Here is a 25,309-nt window from a genome sequence, read left to right as displayed (position 1 = left end):
CTGGGATCATTGGGTGTTTGCTGGGATCAGTGGAGGAGTGTTGGGGTGAGTGGGTGGGGTTCGGGATCAGTGGGTGCGTGTTGGGATCAGTGGGTGCGTGTTGGGATCAGTGGGTGCGTGTTGGGATCAGTGGGTGCGTGTTGGGATCAGTGGGTGCGTGTTGGGAGCAGTGGGTGCGTGCTGGGAGCAGTGGGTGTGTGCTGGGAGCAGTGGGTGTGTGCTGGGAGCAGTGGGGTGTGTGTCGGGATCAGTGGGTGTGTGCTGGAGTCAATGGGAGTGTGCTGGGGTCAGTGGGTATGTGCTAGGATTAGTGTCTTTCTGCTGGGATCAGTGGGTGTGCGTCAGGATCAGTGGGTGTGTGCTGGGATTAGTGGGTGTGCTGGGATCGGTGTCTGTGTGTTTTCATTAATGTGTGTTGGGATGAGTGGGTGTGTACTGGAAATAGTGGGTTTGTGCAGGGATCAATGGGTGTGTGCAGGGATCAATGGGTGTGTGCTGGGATCAGTGGGTGTGTGCTGGGATCAGTGGGTGGTTGTCGGGATCAGTGGGTGTGTGCTGGGATTAGTGGGTGTTGGGATCAGTGGGTGTGTGCTGGGATCAATGGGTGTATGTTGTGATTAATGTGTGTTGGGATCAGTGGGTGTGTACAGGAATGAATGGATGTGTGCTGGGATCAATGGGTGTGTGCTGTGATTAATGTGTGCTGGGATCAGTGGGTGTGTGCTGGTATCATTGGCTGTGTGCTGGGATCATTGGCTGTGTGTTGTGGTGCTTAATGAGTGTTGGGATCAGTGGGTGTGTGTTGGGATCAGTGGGTGTGTGCTGGGATCAGTGGGTGTGTGCTGGGATCAGTGGGTGTGTGCTGGGATCAGTGGGTGTGTACTGGGATCAGTGGGTGTGTGCTGGGATCAGTGGGCATGTGCTGGGTTCAGTGGGCATGTGCTGGGTTCAGTGGGCGTGTGCTGGGATCAGTGGTTGTGTGCTGGGATCAGTGGTTGTGTGCTGGGATCAGTGGGTAGATGTGATTAATATGTGTTGGGATGAGTGGGTGTGTACTGGAATTAGTAGGTGTGTGCTTGGATCAATGGGTGTGTGCTGGGATTATTGGGTGTTGGGATCAATGGGTGTGCAGGGATTTGTGCGTGTTGGGATCAGTGGGTGTGTGCTGCGATCAGTGGGTGTTTGCTGGGATCAGTGGGTGGTTGTCGGGATCAGTGGGTGTGTGCTGGGATTAGTGGGTGTTGGGATCAGTGGGTGTGTGCTGGGATTAGTGGGTGTTGGGATCAGTGGGTGTTTGCTGGGATCAGTGAGTGTATGTTGGGATTTGTGAATGTGTGCTGGGATCAATTCGTGTGCTGGGATCAGTGGGTGTTTGCTGGGATCAGTGGGTGTTTGCTGGGATCAGTGGGTGTTTGCTGGGATCAGTGGGTGTTTGCTGGGATCAGTGGGTGTGCAGGGATTAGTGGGTGTGTCCTGGGATTAGTGGGTGTGTCCTGGGATTAGTGGGTGTGTCCTGGGATTAGTGGGTGTGTCCTGGGATCACTGGGTGTGTGCTGGGATCAGTGATGTCGGGATCAGTGGGAATGCAGGGATTAGTGTATGTGCAGGGATTAGTGGGTGTTGGGATCAGTGGGTGAGTACTGGGATCAGTGAGTGTGTCCCGGGATTAGTGGGTGTTGGGATCAGTGGGTGTATGCTGGGATCAGTGGGTCTGTACTGGGACCAGTGGGTGCGTGTTGGGACCAGTGGGTGCGTGTTGGGATCAGTGGGTGCGTGTTGGGATCAGTGGGTGCATGTCGGGATCAGTGGGTGTGTGCTGGGATTAGTGGGTGTTGGGATCAGTGGGTGTGTGCTGGGATTAGTGGGTGTTGGGATCAGTGGGTGTGTGCTGGGATTAGTGGGTGTTGGGATCAGTGGGTGTTTGCTGGGATCAGTGAGTGTATGTTGGGATTTGTGAATGTGTGCTGGGATCAATGCGTGTGCTGGGATCAGTGGGTGTTTGCTGGGATCAGTGGGTGTTTGCTGGGATCAGTGGTTGTTTGCTGGGATCAGTGGGTGTGTCCTGGGATTAGTGGGTGTGTACTGGGATCACTGGGTGTGTGCTGGGATCAGTGATGTCGGGATCAGCGGGTGTGCAGGGATTAGTGGGTGTGCAGGGATTAGTGGGTGTTGGGATCAGTGGGTGAGTACTGGGATCAGTGAGTGTGTCCCGGGATTAGTGGGTGTTGGGATCAGTGGGTGTATGCTGGGATCAGTGGGTCTGTACTGGGACCAGTGGGTGCGTGTTGGGACCAGTGGGTGCGTGTTGGGATCAGTGGGTGCGTGTTGGGATCAGTGGGTGTGTGTTGGGATCAGTGGGTGTGTGTTGGGATCAGTGTGTCTGTACTGGGATCAGCGGGTGTTTGTCGGGATCAGTGGGTGCGTGCTGGAGTCAGTGGGTATGTGCTAGGTTTAGTGTCTTTCTGCTGGGATCAGTGGGTATGTGTCGGGTTCAGTGGGTGTGTGCTGGGATTAGTGGGCGTGCTGGGATCGGTGTCTGTGTGTTTTCATTAATGTGTGTTGGGATGAGTGGATGTGTACTGGAATTAGTGGGTTTGTGCAGGGATCAATCGGTGTGTGCTGGGATCAGTGGGTGAGTGCTGGGATCAGTGGGTGAGTGCTGGGATCAGTGGGTGTGTGCTAGGATCAGTGGCTGTTGGGATCTTTGGGTGTGTGGTGGGATCAGTGGGTGTTTGCTGGGATCAGTGGAGGAGTGTTGGGGTCAGTGGGTGGGTGTCGGGATCACTGGGTGTGTGCTGGGATCAGTGGCTGGGTGTCGGGATGAGTGGGTATATGCTGGGATTAATTGGTGTTGGGATCACTGGTTGTGCGCTGGGATCAGTGGGTGTGTGTTGGGATTAGTGGGTGTGCTGGGATCAGTGGGTGTGTGTTGTGATTAATGCGTGTTGGGGTGAGTGGGTGTGTACTGGAGTCAGTGGGTGTGTGCTGGGATCAGTGGGCATGTGCTGGGTTCAGTGGGCATGTGCTGGGTTCAGTGGGCGTGTGCTGGGATCAGTGGTTGTGTGCTGGGATCAGTGGTTGTGTGCTGGGATCAGTGGGTAGATGTGATTAATATGTGTTGGGATGAGTGGGTGTGTACTGGAATTAGTAGGTGTGTGCTTGGATCAATGGGTGTGTGCTGGTATTATTGGGTGTTGGGATCAATGGGTGTGCAGGGATTTGTGCGTGTTGGGATCAGTGGGTGTGTGCTGCGATCAGTGGGTGTTTGCTGGGATCAGTGGGTGGTTGTCGGGATCAGTGGGTGTGTGCTGGGATTAGTGGGTGTTGGGATCAGTGGGTGTGTGCTGGGATTAGTGGGTGTTGGGATCAGTGGGTGTTTGCTGGGATCAGTGAGTGTATGTTGGGATTTGTGAATGTGTGCTGGGATCAATTCGTGTGCTGGGATCAGTGGGTGTTTGCTGGGATCAGTGGGTGTTTGCTGGGATCAGTGGGTGTTTGCTGGGATCAGTGGGTGTTTGCTGGGATCAGTGGGTGTGCAGGGATTAGTGGGTGTGTCCTGGGATTAGTGGGTGTGTCCTGGGATTAGTGGGTGTGTCCTGGGATCACTGGGTGTGTGCTGGGATCAGTGATGTCGGGATCAGTGGGAATGCAGGGATTAGTGTATGTGCAGGGATTAGTGGGTGTTGGGATCAGTGGGTGAGTACTGGGATCAGTGAGTGTGTCCCGGGATTAGTGGGTGTTGGGATCAGTGGGTGTATGCTGGGATCAGTGGGTCTGTACTGGGACCAGTGGGTGCGTGTTGGGACCAGTGGGTGCGTGTTGGGATCAGTGGGTGCGTGTTGGGATCAGTGGGTGCATGTCGGGATCAGTGGGTGTGTGCTGGGATTAGTGGGTGTTGGGATCAGTGGGTGTGTGCTGGGATTAGTGGGTGTTGGGATCAGTGGGTGTGTGCTGGGATTAGTGGGTGTTGGGATCAGTGGGTGTTTGCTGGGATCAGTGAGTGTATGTTGGGATTTGTGAATGTGTGCTGGGATCAATGCGTGTGCTGGGATCAGTGGGTGTTTGCTGGGATCAGTGGGTGTTTGCTGGGATCAGTGGTTGTTTGCTGGGATCAGTGGGTGTGTCCTGGGATTAGTGGGTGTGTACTGGGATCACTGGGTGTGTGCTGGGATCAGTGATGTCGGGATCAGCGGGTGTGCAGGGATTAGTGGGTGTGCAGGGATTAGTGGGTGTTGGGATCAGTGGGTGAGTACTGGGATCAGTGAGTGTGTCCCGGGATTAGTGGGTGTTGGGATCAGTGGGTGTATGCTGGGATCAGTGGGTCTGTACTGGGACCAGTGGGTGCGTGTTGGGACCAGTGGGTGCGTGTTGGGATCAGTGGGTGCGTGTTGGGATCAGTGGGTGTGTGTTGGGATCAGTGGGTGTGTGTTGGGATCAGTGTGTCTGTACTGGGATCAGCGGGTGTTTGTCGGGATCAGTGGGTGCGTGCTGGAGTCAGTGGGTATGTGCTAGGTTTAGTGTCTTTCTGCTGGGATCAGTGGGTATGTGTCGGGTTCAGTGGGTGTGTGCTGGGATTAGTGGGCGTGCTGGGATCGGTGTCTGTGTGTTTTCATTAATGTGTGTTGGGATGAGTGGATGTGTACTGGAATTAGTGGGTTTGTGCAGGGATCAATCGGTGTGTGCTGGGATCAGTGGGTGAGTGCTGGGATCAGTGGGTGAGTGCTGGGATCAGTGGGTGTGTGCTAGGATCAGTGGCTGTTGGGATCTTTGGGTGTGTGGTGGGATCAGTGGGTGTTTGCTGGGATCAGTGGAGGAGTGTTGGGGTCAGTGGGTGGGTGTCGGGATCACTGGGTGTGTGCTGGGATCAGTGGCTGGGTGTCGGGATGAGTGGGTATATGCTGGGATTAATTGGTGTTGGGATCACTGGTTGTGCGCTGGGATCAGTGGGTGTGTGTTGGGATTAGTGGGTGTGCTGGGATCAGTGGGTGTGTGTTGTGATTAATGCGTGTTGGGGTGAGTGGGTGTGTACTGGAGTCAGTGGGTGTGTGCTGGGATCAATGGGTGTGTGCCGGGATCAGTGGGTGTGTGCCGGGATTATTGGGCGTGTGCTGGGATTTTTGGGTGTTGGCAACAGAGGGTGTGTGCTGGGTTCAGTGGGTGTGTGCTGGGATCAGTGGGTGTGTGCTGGGATTAATGGGTGTTGGGCTGAGTGGGTGTGTACTGGAATTAGTAGGTGTGCGCTGGGATCAATGGGTATATGCTGGGATTAAGGGGTGTTGGGATCAGTGTTTGCGCAGGGATCTGTGGGTGTGTGCTGCGCTGAGTGGGTGTTTGTTGGGATCATTGGGTGGGTGTCGGGATCAGTGGGTGTGTGCTGGGATTAGTGGGTGTTGGGATCAGTGGGTGTGTGCTGGGATCAGTGGGTGTGTGCTGGGATCAGTGTGTGTTGGGATCAGTGGGTGTTTGCTGGGATCAGTGGGAGTATGTTGGGATTTGTGGGTGTGTGCTGGGATTAGTGGGTGTTGGGATCAGTGGGTGTGCAGTGATTAGTAGCTGTATGCTGGGATTAGTGGGTGTTTGCTGGGATCAGTGGGTATATGTTGGGATTTGTGGGTGTGTGTTGGGATTGGTGGGTGTCGGGATCAGTGGGTGTCAGGGATTAGTGGGTGTGTCCTGGGATTAGTTGGTGTTGGGATCAGTGGGTGTGTACTGGGATCAGTGCGTGTGTGCTGGGATTATTGGGTTTCGGGATCAGTGGGTGCGTAGGGATTAGTGGGTGTGTCCTGGGATTAGTGGGTATTGGGATCAGTGGGTCTGTACTGGGATCAGTGGGTCTGTACTGGGATCAGTGGGTGCGTGTTGGGATTAGTGGGTGTGTGTTGGGATTAGTGGGTGTGTGCTGGGTTTAGTGTGTGTGCTTTAATTAATGGGTATGAGCTGGGAATAGTGGGTGTGTGTTGGGATTAGTGGGTGTGTGCTGGGGTCAATGGGTGTGTGCAGGGTTTAGTGTGTGTGTTGGGATTAGCGGGTCTGTGCTGGATTTAGTGTGTGTGCTGGGATTAGTGGGTGTGTACTGGGTTTAGTATGGGTGCTGAAATTACTGTCTTTGTGCAAGGATCAGTTGGTGTGTGCTGGGGTCAGTGGGTGTCTGCTGGATCACTGGGTGGGTGCTGGGGTCAGTGGGTGTTAACTGGGGTCAGTGGGTGTTAACTGGGATCAGTGGGTGTTAACTGGGATCAGTGGGTGTTAACTGGGATCAGTGGGTGTGGGCTGGGATCAGTGGGTGTGTGCTGAGTTTAGTATGTCTGCAGGGATTAGTGCCTTTTGTGCTGGGATTACTGGGTGTGCTGCAGTCAGTGGGTGTGTGTTGGGATAAGTATGTGTTCTGGAATTAGGGTCTTTGTACTGGGATCAGTGGGTGTGTGCTGGGATCAGTGGGTGTTTGCTGGGATCAGTGGGTGTGTGCTGGGATTAGTGACTTTCTGCTGGGATCAGTGGGTGTGTGTCAGGATCAGTGGGTGTGTGTCAGGATCAGTGGGTGTGTGCTGGGGTCAGCGGGTGTGCGCTGCGGTCAGTGGGTGTGTGCTGCGGTCAGTGGGTGTGTGCTAGGATTAGTGACTTTCTGCTGGGATCAGTGGGTGTGTGCTGCGATTAGTGGGCATGTGCTGGGTTTAGTGGGTGTTGGGAACAGTGGGTGTGTGCTGGGATCAGTGGATGTGTGCTGGGATCAGTGGGTGTGTGCTGTGATTAATGTGTGCTGGGATCAGTGGGTTTGTGTTGGGATCAGTGGGTGTGTGTTGGGATCAGTGGGTGTGTGTTGGGATCAGTCGGTGCGTGTTGGGATCAGTGGGTGCGTGTTGGGATCAGTGGGTGCGTGTTGGGGTCAGCGGGTGTGTCCTAGGATTAGTGTCTTTCTGCTGGGATCAGTGGGTGTGTGTCGGGATCAGTGGGTGTGTGCTGGGAGCAGTGGGTGTGTGCTGGAGTCAGTGGGTGTGTGCTGGAGTCAGTGGGTGTGTGCTGGAGTCAGTGGGTGTGTGCTAGGATTAGTGTCTTTCTGCTGGGATCAGTGGGTGTGTGTCAGGATCAGTGGGTGTGTGCTGGGATTAGTGGGTGTGTGCTGGGATCGGTGTCTGAGTGTTTTCATTAATGTGTGTTAGGATGAGTGGGTGTGTACTGGTATTAGTGGGTTTGTGCAGGGATCAATGGGTGTGTGCTGGGATCAGTGGGTGTGTGCTGGGACCAGTGGGTGAGTGTCGGGATGAGTGGGTATGTGCTGGGATTAAAAGGTTTTGGGATCAGTGGGTGTTTGCTGGGATCAGTGGGTGTGTGTTGGGATCAGTGGGTGTGTGTTGGGATCAGTGGGTGTGTCCTGGGGTCAGTGGGTGTGTCCTGGGGTCAGTGGGTGTGTCCTGGGGTCAGCGGGTGTGTCCTAGGATTAGTGTCTTTCTGCTGGGATCAGTGGGTGTGTGTCGGGATCAGTGGGTGTGTGCTGGGATCAGTGGGTGTGTGCTGGGATTAGTGGGCGTGTGCTGGGATTAGTGGGCGTGTGCTGGGATTAGTGTGTGTTGGGAACAGAGGGAGTGTGCTCGGATCAGTGGGTGTGTGCTGGGATTATTGGGCGTGTGCTGGGATTAGTGGGCGTGTGCTGGGATTAGTGGGCGTGTGCTGGGATTAGTGGTTGTTGGGATCAGTGGGTGTGCTGGGATCAGTGGGTGTGCTGGGATCAGTGGGTGTGCGCTGGGAACAGTGGGTGTGCGCTGGGAACAGTGGGTGTGTGCTGGGAACAGTGGGTGTGTGTTGGGATTAGTGGGTGTGCTGTGATCGGTGTCTGTGTGTTTTCATTAATGCATTTTGGGATGAATGGTTGTGTACTGGAATTAGTGGGTGTGTGCAGGGATCAATGGGTATGTGCTGGAATCAGTGGGTGTGTGCTGGGATCAGTGGGTGTGTGCTGGGATCAGTGGGTGTTGGGATCAGTGGGTGTGTGCTGGGATCAGTTGGTGTGTGCTGGGATCAGTGGGTGTGTGCTGGGGTCAGTGTGCTGGGATCAGTGGGTGTGTGCTGGGATCAGTGGGTGTGTGCTGGGATCAGTGGGAGTGTGCTGGGATCAGTGGGTGTGTGCTGGGATCAGCGGGAGTGTGCTGGGATCAGCGGGAGTGTGCTGGGATCAGTGTGCTGCGATCAGTGGGTGTGTGCTGGGATCAGTGGGTGTGTGCTGGGATCAGTGGGTGTTGGGATCAGTGGGTGTGTGCTGGGATCAGTTGGTGTGTGCTGGGATCAGTGGGTGTGTGCTGGGGTCAGTGTGCTGGGATCAGTGGGTGTGTGCTGGGATCAGTGGGTGTGTGCTGGGATCAGCGGGAGTGTGCTGGGATCAGTGTGTTGGGATCAGTGGGTGTGTGCTGGGATCAGTGGGTGTGTGCTGGGATCAGTGGGTGTGTGCTGGGACCACTTTCCCTTCGTGTTTTTGGTGCTGAGCTGAGCCTGTGGAGGGCTGGATCCAGTCATGTGGCTGGGTAGTTATTGCAATCAGAGGGAGAGATCGGGCCGGCAGGCCGGCTGTTCGCACTGACACAGGGAGAGAGAGGAGCCGGCTTAGACGCTGCCGTCCCTGGGCTGCTGCGCGACTGGGATGCTCGCCGGGTTTGGAACGAGTGACTCCTCCGTCCAAGCAGCGACTGCGGAATGAAGACCCTCAGACAGGCTGCAGCAGAGACTCTGAGCCGGTTAGGTGAGGTATGAACGCCGATTCTGCAGAGAGAGAGAGAGAGCGACCCGAATCTCCCTCACCACCCCCCCGCCCCCCCACCCCTGGCAAAGCCCGGCCAGATGCAGCTAAAGCCAGGGTTTGCTTCTTGCGACCTGACACGGGCTGTCTCAGCTCTGTCAGATATCTCACTGGCAGCGCTGGGTAGCAGGCTGCAGATCACTGTTAACCCATCGAGGCCAAGGACTTGCTGTTCCTTTCCTCCATGGGAGGAGGGGGTTTCCCCCTCAAGTGACCGGGTGTTGGGGGGTTATTATAGCAGCAAAGATCAAGACACTTCCGACCAGGAGTGCCAGCCCAGACTCGGATATCCGAGAGCTCAGTCCAGTGAATCTCATTCCTGCTCCTGATCTCCATCCTCCATCTCCCATCTCCTGGATGTCTTCTGTTTGTGTGTGTGTGTGTGTGTCCCTCTGTGTCTGTGTCCATGTGTGTGTCTGTGTCCCTCTGTGTCTGTGTCCATGTGTGTGTCTGTGTGTCCCTGTGTCTGTGTCCATGTGTATCTGTGTCCCTATGTGTGTCCATGTATGTGTGTGTGTCCCTCTGTGTCTGTGTCCATGTGTGTGGCTGTGTCCCTGTGTGTGTCCATGTGTGTGTGTGTGTGTGTCCCTCTGTGTCTGTGTCCATGTGTGTGGCTGTATCCCTCTGTGTCTGCATCCATGTGTGTGTGTGTGTGTGTGTGTGTGTCCCTCTGTGTCTGTGTCCATGTGTGTGTCTGCATCCATGTGTGTGTGTGTGTGTGTGTGTCCCTCTGTGTCTGTGTCCATGTGTGTGTCTGTGTCCATGTGTGTGTCTGTGTCCATGTGTGTGTGCGCCTATGTTCCTGTGTCTGTGTCCTTGTGTGTGTGTGTCTGTCTGTGTCCGTGTGTGTGTGTTTGCCCATGCATGTGTGTGTCTTTGTCCATGTGTGTGTATGTGTGCCTGTGTGTGTGTCTCTGCATATGCCTGTTTGTATGTTTGTGTGCACCAGTGTGTTTGTGCATGTCTACATGCATCTGTGTATATGCATGTATGTGCCTCCGTGTTTGTGTATGTGTGTGTTTATGTGCGCCTGCGTCTATGTGCATCTGTGTCTATGTGCATGTGCATGCCTGTGTCTGTGTGTATGTATGTATGTGTGTGTGTGTGTGTGTGTGTGTGTGTATGTTTGTGTATGTGTGTATGCCTGTATATATGTGTATGTAATGAAGACAGGATCAGGGTAATGGCTGACACTGAGTTTTCGGGCTCACTCTTGCTGGTGGCCTCTTAACTGAGAGAATGCCCCAGCAGCAGAGGAGAATGGGGGTGGGGGAAGAATATTCCTGCATGGAACAGTTGGGGTTGTGCGGTGGGGGGGGGTAGGGGGAGGGGGTGGTGCTGCTGTGCAGAATCTACCAGCAGGAGTATGGCAGTGTACTGGTTACTGGACCAATAATCAGAAAACATCTTCAAATCGGATCGTCATTCAAACTCAACTTGATGCCCTTTAGGGAGGGAAATCAGCTGCCCTCACCCGGTCTGGCCTACATGGTGGCTCCAGACCCACAAGCCACGTGGTTGACTCTTAAACGTCCCCCCCCCCGCCCCCGGGGAGCAGCTACTTTGACCTGACTCAACGAGCCATTGATCGGCATTGGAAGATCCCGCTGACGCGAGGGGCTGGAAAATCCCGGCCGGAGCGTTGAGCAGGGAACTGGCCAGCACAGGGCTTGGGACTTTGGGGGGGGAGGTGGGGGACAACATAGGAACAGCAGCAGGAGGCCATTCAGCCCCTCGGGCCTGGTTCAGTTCGATCATGCCTGCTCTGTACCCTAACTCCATTTACCAGCCTTGCTTCTGCACTCTCTAATACCATTGCCCAAAATTTTGGGATCCCAGTCTTAGCTTTTGTTTTTTAGTGGGTTGGGGGGGGGGGGGGAAAAGAGAGTTCCAGATTCCCACCCTCCCTTTGTGTGTAGAAGCACTTCCTGATGTCATCCCTGAATGGCCTAGTGCTAATTTTAAGGTTCTTCCCCCTTATTTTGGTCCCACCCCCTCCCCTCCTCCCACCCCAACCACAACCAGAGTAGTTTCTCTCTTTCCATCCATCAAATCCTTTAATCATCTTGAACACCTCAATTAGACCACCGCCCCCCCCAACTCTTGTACGCTCGGGCAGTAAATCAAGGCCTAGTTTTTGCAACCTGTCCCTCGCGAATTAGCCCCTGGATCATTCTGGTGAATATTGCCCCTTCCAAGGCCAGTATATCCTACCTGAGGTGCAGAGCTCAGAGCTGAAAGCCTTGACTAGGCCTAGCCAGCCTCCGGTGTTTTTTCCGAGCAGCCTCAGGCTCCATCAAGGGTGACTTGGCCCAGCCTTGGGGGCGGGGGTGTGGGGGGGTTGGCGGTGGGGGGTATAGGGGGTGGCTGTCGCCTTTTTAAGGGGGCTTTTGGCCACTTGGCCAAATTATTAGAAATAGGAGCAGGAGTGGGCCATTCGGCCCCTCGTGTCTGGTTCCCCCATTCTATAAGACCACGGTTGATCTGACTGTCGCCTTAACTCCAATTTCCCGCCTGTCCCCACCCCATATAACCCTCGACTCTCCTGTTGCTCAAAAATCTGTCCAACTCAGCCCTGGTTAGATTCAATGACCCAGCCTCCCTGGTGCTCCGGGGAGCCTCTGAGAGAAGAAATTCCTCCACATCTCCGCCTTGAATGGGAGAGAGAGACCCCCTTATCTCATTCTAGCTTCCCCCACGACGGAGGTGGGGGGTTGGGGGGGGTGGGGGGGTGTGGGGGGAGCACCCTTCCAGTATCGAATGCAGTAGCGTGTCGCTGGGGCGCTGTCCGGATCTCCTGAGGGTCGGGGGTGGGTGGGGGGCTTGGGTGGGAGAGTGGTGGAGGTGGCGGTGGGGAGGGGTGATGAAGGGCCCGGGGGGTGGGGGGAAGCAGGCGAATCCACCCCTGGGTGGGAAGGCCGTTGGTTAACACGGGAGGGGGGGTGGGGGGGAAGCAGGCGAATCCACCCCTGGGTGGGAAGGCCGTTGATTAACACGGGAGGGAGGGGGGGGGCGGTGGGGGGGGCAAGGGGCGGGTGGGCGGGTGAGGGGGAGGGGTGGGGTCTGGAATGAAAACATCCTGCTGCAAAGCGAGGGATGTTGCCGTGGCAACCATCAAAGGGTCGCCATAGCAAAGGCTCCTCTTTGCAGGATGGATGTGCACTCGCTCCAGGCTTCGATTGGCCATTCTTCAGGCTCCGTCAGAGGAAATGGGAAGGCTTCACTTGTGGTCGTGGGGGTAAATGCCGAGAAAGCAAGCCTGTCAATTGAAGAGCGGCCTGCGGGCATCCCCTTGCGACACCGTGGCTTGGCTCAGAAGCCAAGGGTTTGACCACAGCAGTCACAGGAGCCCGGGAACGATGCAAAGGCGTTCCTCCTCCCACGGACTGTTAGCTCCTGCTCCACTTGGAGCCCTTACAGAGATCGGTGGGAGAGCAAAGCCACGAATGCTGATCCCTTGGTTGGGGGGGGGGGGGTGGGGGATTGGCGGAGTGAAGCTTGCAGAAGCTGAGGAGGCAAAGGCGGAGATCGAGCCCCTCCGAGAGAGATCGGTTTCTCAACCGGTCGGGGACGGGAACCCAGAACGTTCCGGTAAATTACACCCAAGGGCGTGTTCCCAGTCAGGAGAAACACGACAAGCCTGAAAGAAAATTACAATGCAAATATCCGGGAGAATTGCTTCACTGAGGCTGATGAAGTAATTCACCGGGCGTTAGGAAGATAGGAAATAGGAGCAGGAGAGGGCCATTTGGCTCCGCCATACCTTCTCCTCCATTCAGTAAGATCATGGCTGATCTGGTTGTGGCCTCAACTCCACTTTCCCGTCTGCTCCCCTATAACTCCTGACTCCCTTGTCTATCAAAAATCTGTCTAACTCAGCCTCGAATACATTTAAGGATCCCAGCCTCCACTGCTTTCTGGAGAAGAGAATTCCGCAGATTAACGACCCTCTGAGGAAAGAAATTTCTCCTCATCCCTGCTTTAAAAGGGTGACCTCTTATCCTTAAGATGTGCCCCCTTAGTTTTGGTCTTCCCCACAAGAGGAAACATCCTCTGAGTATTCGCCCTGTCAAGTCCCCTCAAGATCTTATATGTTTCAATAAGATCACCTCTCATTCTTCTAAACTCCAATGGGTATAGGCCCAGCCTTTCCTCATAAGCCCTTCATCCCAGGACAGAGTTGAGTGAGCCTTATCTGAACTTCTTCTAAAGCAGTTAAATCTTTTTTCAAATAAGGAGACCAAAACTGTACCCTGTACTCCAGATGTGGTCTCACTAAAGCCCCGTACAGCTGCGGTAAAACCTCCCTACTTTTATATTCCATTCCTCTTGGAATAAACACTAACGTCCCATTTGCCTTGCTAATCATTTGCTGCACCTGCATACTAACTTTTTGCCATTCGTGTACCAGGACACCCAGGTCCCTCTGTATCTCAGAGTTCTGCAATCTCTCCCTATTTAAATAATATCCTGTTTTTCTAGTCTTCCTGCCAAAGTGGGCAAGGTCACATTTTCCCGCGTTATACTCCATCTGTCAAATTTTGGGCCCACTCACTTAACCTGTCTACATCCCTTTGCAGACTGACACATTCAATGATTTTGCTTCCTCTGGGTGACTCATTCAGTGATTGAACTTCCTCTGGGTAGAGAATTCCAAAGATTCACCACCCGCTGAGTGAAGAAATTCCTCCTCACCTCAATCCTAAATGGCTTGCCCCTTATTCTGACACTGTGTCCCCTGGTTCTAGTCTCCACGCAACCAAGGGAAACATACTTCACTCATCTACTCTGTTGAGCCTTGTAAGAATTTTGTAAGTTTGAATGAGATCGCCTTCATTCTTTGAAACCCTAGAGAATACAGACCCAACTTCCTCAATCTCTCCTCATAAAATAATCCTGCCTTCCCTAGGCTTCTCTGAGAGAGTTAATGTACTAATTACAGTCTTGTGCTATTTTTCACATGTACGCTGACAACACCCAGCTCTGCCTCACCACCACCTCTCATGACTCATCCACATTTGCTAAATTATCACACTGTGTTTCTGACATCCAGTACTGGATGAGCAGAAATTTCCTCCAATTTAACATCGGGAAGACTGAAGCCAATGTTTGTCATCCCCATTCCAAACTTCATTCCCTAGCTACTGACTCCATACCTCTCCCTGCCTACACTCTGCAACTAAGTCAATCTATTTGCAACCTTGGTTATTTTTGACCCCAAGGATAATCTTCTGATCTCATAGCCGTATCACCACTAAGGCTGCCTATTTCTACCCTGTAACATTTCCTGACTTTGCCCCATCTCAGCCCATGTGAGGTGAGAGTGACTGCCCTTGATATCAAGGCAGCATTTGACCAAGTGTGGCATCAAGGAGCCCTAGTAAAACTGGAGTCAATGGGAATCAGGGGGAAAACTCTCCACTGGTTGGTGTCATACCTAGCACAAAGGAAGATGGTTGTGGTTGTTGGAGGTCAATCATCTCAGTCCCAGGACATCACTGCAGGAGTTCCTCAGGGAAATGCCCAACATCTACAAGGCACAAGTCAGGAGTGTGATGGATAACTCTCCATTTGCCTACATGAGTGCAGCTCCCACAACACTGAAGAAGCTTGACACCATCCGGGACAAAGAAACTTGACTGGCACCCCATTCACAAACATTCACTCCCTTCACCACCGACACACAGTAGCAGCAGTATGTACCATCTACAAGATGCACTGTAGAAATTCACCAAGGCCCCTTAGACAGCACCTTCTAACCCCACAACTGCTACCAACTAGAAGGACAAGGGCAGCAGATACATGGGAACACCGACACCTGGAAGTTCCCCTCCAAGTCACTCACCATCCTGACTTGGAAATATATCACTGTTCCTTCACTGTCGCTTGGTTAAAATCCTGGAACTCCCTCCCTAACAGCACAGTGGGTGTACCTACACCACAGGGACTGCAGCGGTTCAAGAAGGCAGCTCATCAGCACCTTCTCAAGGGGCAATTAGGGATGGGGCAATAAATGCTGGACCAGCCAGCGAAGCCCACATCCCGTGAGCGAATAATTTTTAAAAATCTGCTGCTGAAATCCTCATTTGTGCCTGTGTTAGCTCTAGACTCAACTATTCCAGCGCACTCCTGGCTGGACTCACAGATTCTCTCCTCTGTAAATTTTCTTTTAATTCGTTCACTAAATGTGGGCATCACTGGCTCGGCCACCGTTTGTAACCTATCCCTAATTGCCCCTAAGATAGTGGTGAGCTGCCTTCTTGAAATCGAAGCTATCCAAAAGTCTGCTGCCCATGTCCTAACTCGTACCAAGTCCCGTTCCCCTATCACCTCTGGCCTCGTTGAGCTACCCTAGCTCCTGGTTAAGCAACACGTTGATTTGAAAATTCTTGTCCTTGTTTTCAAATCCCCCTGTGGCTTCACCCCTCTCTACCTCTGCAGCTTCCTCCAGCTCCGCAACCCCCTGTGTCCTTCAATGCTGGCCTCTTGCGCATGCCCCACTGGCAGCCGTGCCGTCAGTTTCCAGGGCCCCAGGCTCTGGAATTCCCTCCCTAAACATTCCCTGCCTCTGTACCTCTCTCCCCCCTTACTAAAACCCACTGCTTTGTCCTAGTTTTAGGTCATCTGACCTGCTATCCTCGTTATGTGATTTGGTGTCAAATTTTGCTTCATAATGGTCCTGTGAATTGGCTTGGGATGTTTTATGATGTTAAAGGCACTATATAAATCCAGGTTGTTGTTGCAATTGTTGACCCCCCCCCCCCCCATACATTGAGGGGCGGGTGGCGGAATTCTAGCATTTACTGCTCTTATTTCTGATTTCTGCTTTTTGTTGTTCATTGGACTATATGTCTTTGGAATACTTAGTTTGTTATTTATTTTTAACAGGTCTGACACATCGACACCCTGGATATAAAGAGGTAAAAGGTTCTGCTGCTCACCGACAGCGGGGGTTGATCCTCTCACTGCCACTGGCTTCTTCTTGGGTTGTAGGTGTCATCGCTGGGACAAGCAGGCCTCTATTGTCCATGTCCGGAGCAGCTTGGGTGTTTGAGGGTGTTGCACGTGTTGAGCAGGAGCTTGTTGGGGAGGTTCAGGTGGAGGAGGAAGGACCGGCCTCTCACTGGACCCTGTCACTTCCACCCACTGGAGCCCAACTCTAGGTCTCAGCCTCACTGGGCTTTAGCTCCACACCTTCTACTCCAGTTGCTCCCACCCTCTCAGGCTCGAGTTCTCTTCTTGGCTGTGGCCCCTCCTTATTGTCTTGTGGCTCCTCCCCCACTGGGTTGCAGCTCCACCCCTTTGGGAAATAGACCCTCCTACTGAGTTTCACTTCTCTCCCTGTCTGTGCTTTAGCCTGGGCAATAGATCCCCTGCCCATTGGAAAATAGCCCCCCTCTTTGCTGGTCTGAGCTTCGCCCTCTCTTAACTTTAGCTCCTCCCCTTCAGTCAATCGCTCCACACCCCTGGGCTCTAGCTCCACCCCCTCAGCCAATAACCCCTCCCCCTCTGGGCTCTAGCTCCACCCTCTCAGCCAATAACCCCTCCCCCTCTGGGCTCTAGCTCCACCCCACTCAGCCAATAACCCCTCCCACTCTGGGCTCTAGCTCCACCCCACTCAGTCAATAGCTCCTCCTTCTCTGGACTCTAGCTCCACCCCACTCAGTCAATAGCTCCTCCCCCTCAGGGCTCTAGCTCCACCCCACTCAGTCAATAGCTCCTCCCCCTCAGGGCTCTAGCTCCACCCCACTCAGTCAATAGCTCCTCCCCCTCAGGGCTCTAGCTCCACCCCACTCAGTCAATAGCTCCTCCTCCTCCTCTGGGGTCTAGTTACACCCCACTCAGTCAATAGCTCCACTCCACTGGGCTCCTACTCCAGCCTGTCAATTGCTTATTAGCCAAGTTCCAAACTCATGCACTGATCCAGCTCCTTTCCCTTCTCCCTCCCTTTTTGCTGCTCTCTCACTCTCTCCTCATCCCAAACTACCCCATTCACAGCCAATCTCCTCTTACCTTGTCTGCATTTCAGTTTTACAAAAGATTTCCCATTTCCTTCTCCGACACTCCCACTTTGCTCACTCTCCCTGACCGGTTCCCAGTGCTAGTAAATTCTGGGCTTGGAGCTCGTTCTGTTCTGGAGTTGCTTGCCTCCTGACAAGAGCCTTGCTGTAACGAGTCATGAGACTGCAGCCCTGTGACCGAGCAGCGATGGTCTGAATTCTAGCTGTAGGAGGGCCTGTGCAGTGAGAGACAGAATGCCCAATTGGAGGACATGGGGTAGAATCTGCTGCTGTCCAGGACCTGAGTCCAATCTGGGGGATGTTCAGAATGGAAGGGAAGCTTCTTTCGAGGTAATTCCGGCCTGTCAGCGGAGGGCTTTCACCCAACAAGGAAGAAGAAAAATACTGACAATGTGTAGTTGAGGTGAATGTTATTGATGCGTTAAGGTGAAGGTAGAAGGAAATAGAGAGACACGCTGATTGAGTTAGATAAGCGAGGACGGGGAAGAGGATCGAGTGTACAGGTTAGGGCCTGTTTCTGAGCCGTATATTCTGTGTAATTCTATGTAAAAGGTCCCTCAGAGCCTCCAATTGCAAAAGGTGCGTTGTGGGCCTTTAGCCTGGACAGAGTGTGGCGATGCCAGCCTGAGGTGGCTGTGTGACAGCAACTCTAACCATTCGAGAAGGGAGTCTGCACACACAGAGGGAGCTGCAAAGAGGAGCCACAGTCTCAGAGAGCTCGAGAACTAAAAGCAAAATTCAGAATCATTTTAGGGATTGTTGCCTACGTTTTAAATCTTCAGATTAAACCACTGTCACCTAATGCCCATCTTGGGAATTAACACTGTATTAAGAATAGATTTGGGGTTTGGTAAATTTTGAGCTGTGTATATTTTGAGTTATGATTTATTTTCCCACAGGAATGCATCAGGAGGTCCCTTTAAACTGGGAGAGGGTGTTCTCCAGCAGAACTTGGACAGCAAGATGTTGTGTGTTGTAAAGGGTCAGGTTCCTATTGGGGCTAAAAGCAAAATACTGCGGATGCTGGAAACCTGTGTGCTCTGACGAAGAGTCATATGGACTCAAAACATTAACTCTGTTTCTCTCTCCGCAGATGTCGTTAGACCTGCTGAGTTTTCCCAGCATTTCCTGTTTTTGTTCCTATTGGGGCTTCTGGACATGGACTGATTTAATTGCTTATTGATGGCACAGGTTGTCCCTACTGCTTTTAGTTCTGGCCAACCAGGAACTGGAACAGCCCAGCTCACTGAATGGGAGCTGGATAACCCCGCCCGTAACAACAGGCCCCACCCATAACCCCAACCCTAACAACAGATCCCACCCATAAATCCACCCCTAACAACAAACCCCCCCCCCTCCATTTCACTGCTGCTAACAATAGGTCCCTCCCACACAATGGGAGCTGGGATAACCCCACCCTTAACAGGCCCCACCCATAAATCCACACCAAACAACAGGCCCCTCCTGTAACCCCACCCCTAACAACAAACCCCCTCCCATTTTACTGCTGCTAACAACAGGCACCTCCCACACTTTGGAAGCTCATATAACCCCTCCCCTGATAACAGACCCCGCCCACACTAGAGGATCTGAGATAACCCCACCCCCTTACCAACAGGCCCCTCCCATTCTATGGGACCTGGGGTAGCCCTGGCCTCCTGGATGATGCCCTGAAGCCCCTCGACTGAGGCTTGAACCATGACCTTCTGACCCAGGGGAGGGTGATGCCCACCGAGCCAAGCTGTAGGGTCAGGAGAAGCGTGAGTGTCACTGGAGACCACGTGCGGTTGCAAGGTGGCCGGGGAGGAGGTCAGTAAGCCGTTGGGGTGCCCGAGCTTTGTCACGGCGATGGTGGTTATTCGGTGTATACCCCAGCACTGTCTCGATACGAACGCTGGTTTTCTCCTTTTTGCAGCTGACTGAGGTTGCCGAGTCGCCAAGAAGTCCGTTTGTCTGCGAGCCTCGTCTGTACCACACACTGCAGGCTCGAAAACCCAGCGGGCACAGGAACCGCAGCAACAGCATTCCGATAGGGTGCAAGAACTACACCCAGGGTCACCAATGGGTACGTTGCATCGACACTAATCTGCGTACAACAGCCCCTCCCTGTACGATAGCTTACCTCCTCCCCCAGCCCACTTAAAATATGATGCCTTTGATGTTGTAATGTGCCCTTCCCCCAAACTCGTAGCCCCCCTCTAGACCTATTTGTAGGCTAAGCAGCGTCAACTGTGGCTCAATGGGTAGCACTCTCGTCTCTGAGTCAGAAGGTTTTGGATTCGAGCCCCACTCCAGGGACTTGAACACAAAAGTCGAGGTTATAGTACTGAGGGAATGCTGCACAGTTGGAGGTGCCATCTTTTGGATGATCCATTGAGTGGAGACCCCATCTGCCTTCTCAGAAGAGCAGGGGCGTTCTCCCCGGTGTCCTGGCCAATGTTTACCCCTCCACTAGTGTCGCCAAAGCAGGTTACCTGCCCACTATTTCATTGATGTTTGTGGGAGCTTGCTGTGTGCAAAATGGCTGCCGTGATTTACACCAGTGACTGTACTTCAAAAGTACTTCATTGGCGGCGAAGCGATTTGGGTCGTCCTGAGGTCATGAAAGGCGCTATAGGAACGTAAGTCTTTCGTCAAAAGGAAATTGTAATATTAGTTTCTGTATTTCAGCGAAGTGGTCTACGATTTGGAACAGCAGCCTCCTACCTAAACCTGGAGAAACTGGGGGAAGGATCCTACTCCACAGTTTACAAGGGGATCAGCAGGTTAGTTGTCATGCTTTTTATCCTCCTTGTGCCCCAGTTAGGGCTGGTTTCCCCCAGCACTGAAAACCCTTGAGGTTTGTTGGGGGAAAATGATCCCCCAGTTGTGGTTGGCTGAATCTCTTTTCTCTTGAAGACAGTGGTGTTGAGTTGGAATCCCCCTTTAAGGCTTCTCGGTTTGCAGCAATTAGGTCTTCTGGTGGGTTTTCAGGCCACAAACAGGGCTCAGCTTTGTTGAGAGAGGTTTCAGAAAGAGAGAGGGGATAAGAGCGTTGCACCTACTGTCTCTGTCTACTTGTTGAAATCCAGTAAATTTTACACCCAAGTGCTGTGTTATGTGGCCTCTCTCTGGTTTCAATCTTGGGTTTATCTTAACCATTGCCTCTGAGAGCCCTCTAGACACTGCCCCCATAAAGTGGCATGTGGCCTTCGCATATACAACTTAGTAGCTGGCTGTAGGCCAGTGTCCTTTGTTAACACAATATGTTCTTTTCAAAAAACTCAAAATATATGTATCCCGCAGTTGACATTACAAATTAATATTTTCTATAGCAAATCTTTGTAACAATAGTTTTATCCATTCTAGAGGAGCAATTCCAGTCTCTCCTCATAACTATCTGCTTCCATCCCTGGCATCATTCTGGTGAATCCACATTGTGCGTTCTCTCTGGTTTTATTGTCTTTTCTATAATGGGGCACCAAAAACTGCTTTAAAATGCTCCTACTTAGAGAACCCCAAATCAAAGTGACCCTTTTTAATGGGTTTATCTCTCTCCGCTCAAACTATAGGGAAGTGTATACTTGAATCTCACAGGCTCTGTTTATCCACATGCTTTAGGGTCTCTTCATACAGTGTTCCCTCCAGAAATGTATTACCCCCTCACCTCTCCGCTTTAAACTGGAGTTGCCCCCTCTCTGCCCATTCCACTAACCTGAGGTCCTTCTCACTCCTCCTCACTGTACACCAAACCGTCGACCTGTGTGTCGCTGGCTAAGTTTTAGGTTGTTATCCCTGCGCCCAAGCCCAAATCATTGAAATAGTTAAGAAGAGGAGTGTGCCCAGCACTGACCCCACAGGCATCCTATTCTCAACTCTTGCCCAATCTCAGGAACAGGCCATTCACCCTAAGTGTGACTCCTCCTGTCAGTCAGCCACCTTTCTATCCATAGATAAAAGCAAAAAACTGCAGATGCTGGAAATCCAAAAAAAAAAACAAAAATAAAAATACCTGGAAAAACTCAGCAGGTCTGACAACATCTGCGGAGAGGAACACAGTTAATGTTTCGAGTCTGTATGACTCTTCATCAGAACTAAGGAATAACCTCTCTATCCATGTTGCTGTGTTTTTCAATTCTGCTAAACACCTGAATTCTTACGACCAGCCTCTTCTGACCCACCTTCGCAAATACTTTCTGAGAACCTATACATTTCACATCCTCTCCATTCCCCTTCAGCTCCCAGGAAACACTGCTTCAAAATAAGCCTGCTAAAATATTTCCAATGTGACGTGGCTTTAACAAGTCTGTGCTGCGGGTCCTTGATTAACCCAAGCACCTCGGAATGGTTTTACCTTGATTTTATCTTGAATGATGCTAAAGCTGGTCGTTGCTTCTGTTCGACTGGTCAACCTGTTGCATTTCTGCCAATTATCTTCAATCCACATCATTTGACCTTTCTGCCAGGCGATACAGATGCCGATTACTTACACTTATGGAAAGCCCAGAACTAAATACTGGGCCATCCCATCAGCTGTTAAACCCCACAGCAAGTATCGGAAGACCTGAGTGTTTCTCCCTGAACCATCACCATCTTATTTGGAAATCCCAATTCTTACTGCTCCTAAGTCATTGACCCATTTCTCCACACTGCACCACAAACTATGGCAAATGCTCCAAGATATTTCAGAGAGATGGGATCAGAGGCAGTTAGAGTGTGAGTATTAATATCACTGATGTTAACCCTCCTCTCACTCTGCACAGGATAAATGGGAATCTCGTTGCCTTGAAGGTGATTAAGATGCAGGAAGAAGAAGGTGTCCCCTTCACAGCAATCCGTGAGGGTAGGTACAGAGTGAGGGTGAGTTATATTTAGAGTATTTCACTGCGGTGAGGGATGGTACAGAGTGAAGGTGTGTTATATATACCGCAATTCACTGCCGTGAGGGATGGTACAGAATGAGGGTGAGGTTTATAGATACTGAAATTCACTGCCGTGAGGGATGGTACAGAGTGAGGGTGTGTTATAAATACTGTAATTCACTGCAGTGAAGGGTAGTGCAGAGTGAGGGTGGGATATATATACCGTAATTCACTGCTGTGATTGATGGTACAGATTGAGGATGAGTTCTATATCGAGTATTTCACTGCAGTGAGGGATGGTACAGAGTGAGGGTGTGTTATATATGCTGTAATTCACTGCAGTGAGGGATGGTACAGAGTGAGGGTGAGATATATATAGCGTAATTCACTGCCGTATAGGATGCTACAGAGTGTAGGCGAGTTATATATACCGTAATTCACTGCTGTATGGGATGGTACAGAGTGAGGGTGAGTTATAAATACCGTAGTTCACTCCTGTGAGGTATAGTGCAAAGTGAGGGTGAGTTATGTCTACCGTAATTTACTGCAATGATGGATGGTATAGACTGAGGGTGAGCTCTATTTACCGTAATTCACTGCCATGAGGGATGGTGCAGATTGAGGGTGGATTATATATATTATAATTCACTGCCGTATGCGATGGTACAGAGTGAGGGTGAGTTATATATACCGTAATTCACTGCATTGAGGGATGGTACAGATTGAGGGTGATATATATACCGTAATTCACTGCATTGAGGGATGGTACAGGTTGAGGGTGAGTTATATATACTGTAATTCAATGCTGTTAGTGATGGTACAGAGTGAGAGAGAGATATATATACCGTAATTCACTGCCGTGAGGGATGTTACGGATTGAGGGTGAGATGTATATACCGTAATTCACTGCAGTGAGGGATGGTACAGAGTCAGGTTGAGATATATATAGCGTAATTCATTGCCGTGAGGGATGGTACACAGTGAGGGTGAATAATATTTCCCGTAATTCACTGCTGTGAGGGATGGTGCGGAGTGAGGGTGAGTTATACATACTGTAATTCAATGCTGTTAGTGATGGTACAGAGTGAGGGAGAGATATATATACCGTAATTCACTGCCGTGAGGGATGTTACGGATTGAGGGTGAGATGTATATACCGTAATTCACTGCAGTGAGGGATGGTACAGAGTCAGGTTGAGATATATATAGCGTAATTCACTGCTGTGAGGGATGGTACAGAGTAAGGATGAGTCATAAGTACCGTAATTCACCCCAGTCAGGGATGGACACAGTGAGGGTGAGTTATACATACCGTAATTCACTGCCGTATGGGATGGTATAGAGTGAGGGTGTGTTATATATACCGTAATTCATTGCAGTGAGGGATGGTACAGAGTGAGGGTGTGTTATATATACCGTAATTCTCGAGGGATGGTACAGAGTGAGGGTGTGTTATATATACCGTAATTCACTGCCGTATGGGATGGTACAGAGTGAGAGTGAGATATATATACCATTATTGACTGCTGTATGGGATGTAACAGACTGAGGGTGAGTTATATTTACCATAATTCACTGTCGTGGAGGGATGGTGCAGAGTGAGGGTGAGTTATATATACTGTAATTAACAGCTGCGAGGGATGGTACAGAGTAAGAGTCAGTTATACATACCGTAATTCACTCATGTCAGGGATGGGTAGAGCGAGGCTGAGATATCGATTCTGTAATTCTCTCCTGTGGGGGATGGTACACAGTGAGGGTGAGGTATATATACCACATTTCATTGCTGTTAGGGATGGTACAGAGTGAGTGAGAGTCATATATAACGTAATTCACTGCCGGAAGGGATTATATAGAGTGAGGGAGAGTTTTATATATATACTGTAATTCACTGCCGTGATGTATGGTACAGAGTGAGGGTGAGTTATAGATACCGTAATTCACTGCCGTGAGGGATGGTATAGAGTGAGGGAGAGTTATATATAACGTAATTCACTGCCGTGAGGGATGGTACAGAGTGAGGGTGAAATATATATACCATAATTTACTACAGTGAGGGATGGTACAGAGTGAGGGTGAGATATATGTTCCGTATTTCACTGCCGTGACGGATGGTGCGGAGTGAGGGTGAGTTATATATACTGTAATTCACTGTTGTTAGGGACGGGACAGAGTGAGGGTGAGATATATATTCCGCAATTCACTGCCGTGAGTGATTAGTACAGAGTGAGGGTGAGTAATATTTACCGTAATTCACTGCCGTGACAGATGTTACAGAGTTAGGGTGAATTATAAATACCGTAATTCACTGCCGTGAAGGATGGTACAGAGTGAGGGTGAGTTATATATACCGTAATTCACTGCAGTGAGGGATGGTACAGAGTGAGGGTGAGTTATATATACCGTAATTCACTGCCGTGAGCGATGGTGCAGAGTGAGGGTGAGTTATAGATACTGTAATTCACTCCAGTTGGGGATGGTACGAAGTGAGGGTGTTTTATATATACCGTAATTCACTGTCGTATTGGATGGTACAGAGTGAGGGTGGGTTATATATACAGTAATTCACTGCCGTGAGGTATAGTGCAGTGTGAGGGTAAGTTATATTTACCGTAATTCACTGCCGTGTGGGATATTACAGAGTGAGGGTGAGTTATATATACCGTAATTCACTGCAGTGAGAGATGGACAGAGTGAGGGTGAGATATATATACCGTAATTAACAACCGTGAGGGACGGTACAGAGTGAGGGTGTATTATATATACCGTAATTCACTTCCAGGACTGATGGTACAGAGTGAGAGTGAGTTATATACACCGGTATTAACTGCAGTGAGAGACGCCAAAGAGTGAGCGTGAGTTATATATACCGTAATTCACTGCTGTGAAGGATGGTACAGAGTAATGGTTAGTCATATATACCGTAATACTCTGCCGTCCAGGATGGTATAGAGTGAGGGTGTGTTATATATACCTTATTTCACTGCTGTGAGGGATGGTACAGAGTGAGGATGACTTTTACATCACTGCAGTGAAGGATGGAACAGGTTGAGGGTGTGTTATATATTCCGTAATTCACTGCCGTATGGGATGCCACAGTGAGGGTGAGTTCTATATACCGTATTTCACTGCGCTTTGGGATGCTACAAAGTGAAGGAGAGTTGTATATACCGTAATTCACTGCAGTGAGGGGTGGTACAGAGTGAGGGTGAGTTATATATACTGTGATTCACTGCTGTGAGGGATGGTACAGTGTAAGGGTGTGTTATATACACCATAATTCTCTGCAGTGAGGTATGGTACTGAGTGAGGGTGAGTTATATCCCCCGTAATGCACTGCCTTACGGGGTGGTTCAGAGCGAGGGTGAGTTATATGTACTGTAATTCACTGCCGTGGGGGATGTTACACAGTGAGGGTGTGTTATATATACCTTATTTCACTGCCGTGAGGGATGGTACAGGGTGAGGGTGTGTTATATATACCTTATTTCACTGCCGTGAGGGATGGTACAGAGTGAGGGTGTGTTATATATTCCGTAATTCACTACCGTGAGGGATGGTACAGAGTGAGGATGAATTATATATACTCCGTAATTCTCTGCAGTGAGGTATGGTACTGAGGGTGAGTTATATCTCCCTTAATGCACTGCCGTATGGGATGG

The 25,309-nt window shown here is 51.1% G+C and overlaps 1 protein-coding gene across 2 annotated transcripts in view; it reads left to right on the top strand.

The window, feature by feature from the left end:
- Nucleotides 1-8,450: 8,450 nt before the first annotated feature.
- The window catches only part of cdk15 (cyclin-dependent kinase 15), a 75,687-nt gene continuing 58,828 nt past the window's right edge, over nucleotides 8,451-25,309 (top strand). The window contains exons 1-5 of one of the 2 annotated variants that reach the window (XM_041201079.1): nucleotides 8,451-8,728; nucleotides 15,674-15,705; nucleotides 18,722-18,871; nucleotides 19,477-19,571; nucleotides 21,549-21,628. In XM_041201079.1, coding sequence (XP_041057013.1) covers nucleotides 8,683-8,728; nucleotides 15,674-15,705; nucleotides 18,722-18,871; nucleotides 19,477-19,571; nucleotides 21,549-21,628 — 403 coding nt within the window. In that variant the 5' untranslated portion in view covers nucleotides 8,451-8,682. The remainder of the gene's footprint in view (nucleotides 8,729-15,673; nucleotides 15,706-18,721; nucleotides 18,872-19,476; nucleotides 19,572-21,548; nucleotides 21,629-25,309) is intronic. The other variant, XM_041201078.1, reaches the window with a different exon arrangement.

The sequence above is a fragment of the Carcharodon carcharias genome, chromosome 12 (assembly GCF_017639515.1).
Source record: "Carcharodon carcharias isolate sCarCar2 chromosome 12, sCarCar2.pri, whole genome shotgun sequence".
In the NCBI taxonomy this organism is placed as follows: Eukaryota; Metazoa; Chordata; class Chondrichthyes; order Lamniformes; family Lamnidae; genus Carcharodon; species Carcharodon carcharias.
The sequence above is the reverse complement of the archived record's forward strand: the minus strand, read 5'-3'. Positions and strand labels throughout refer to the sequence as shown.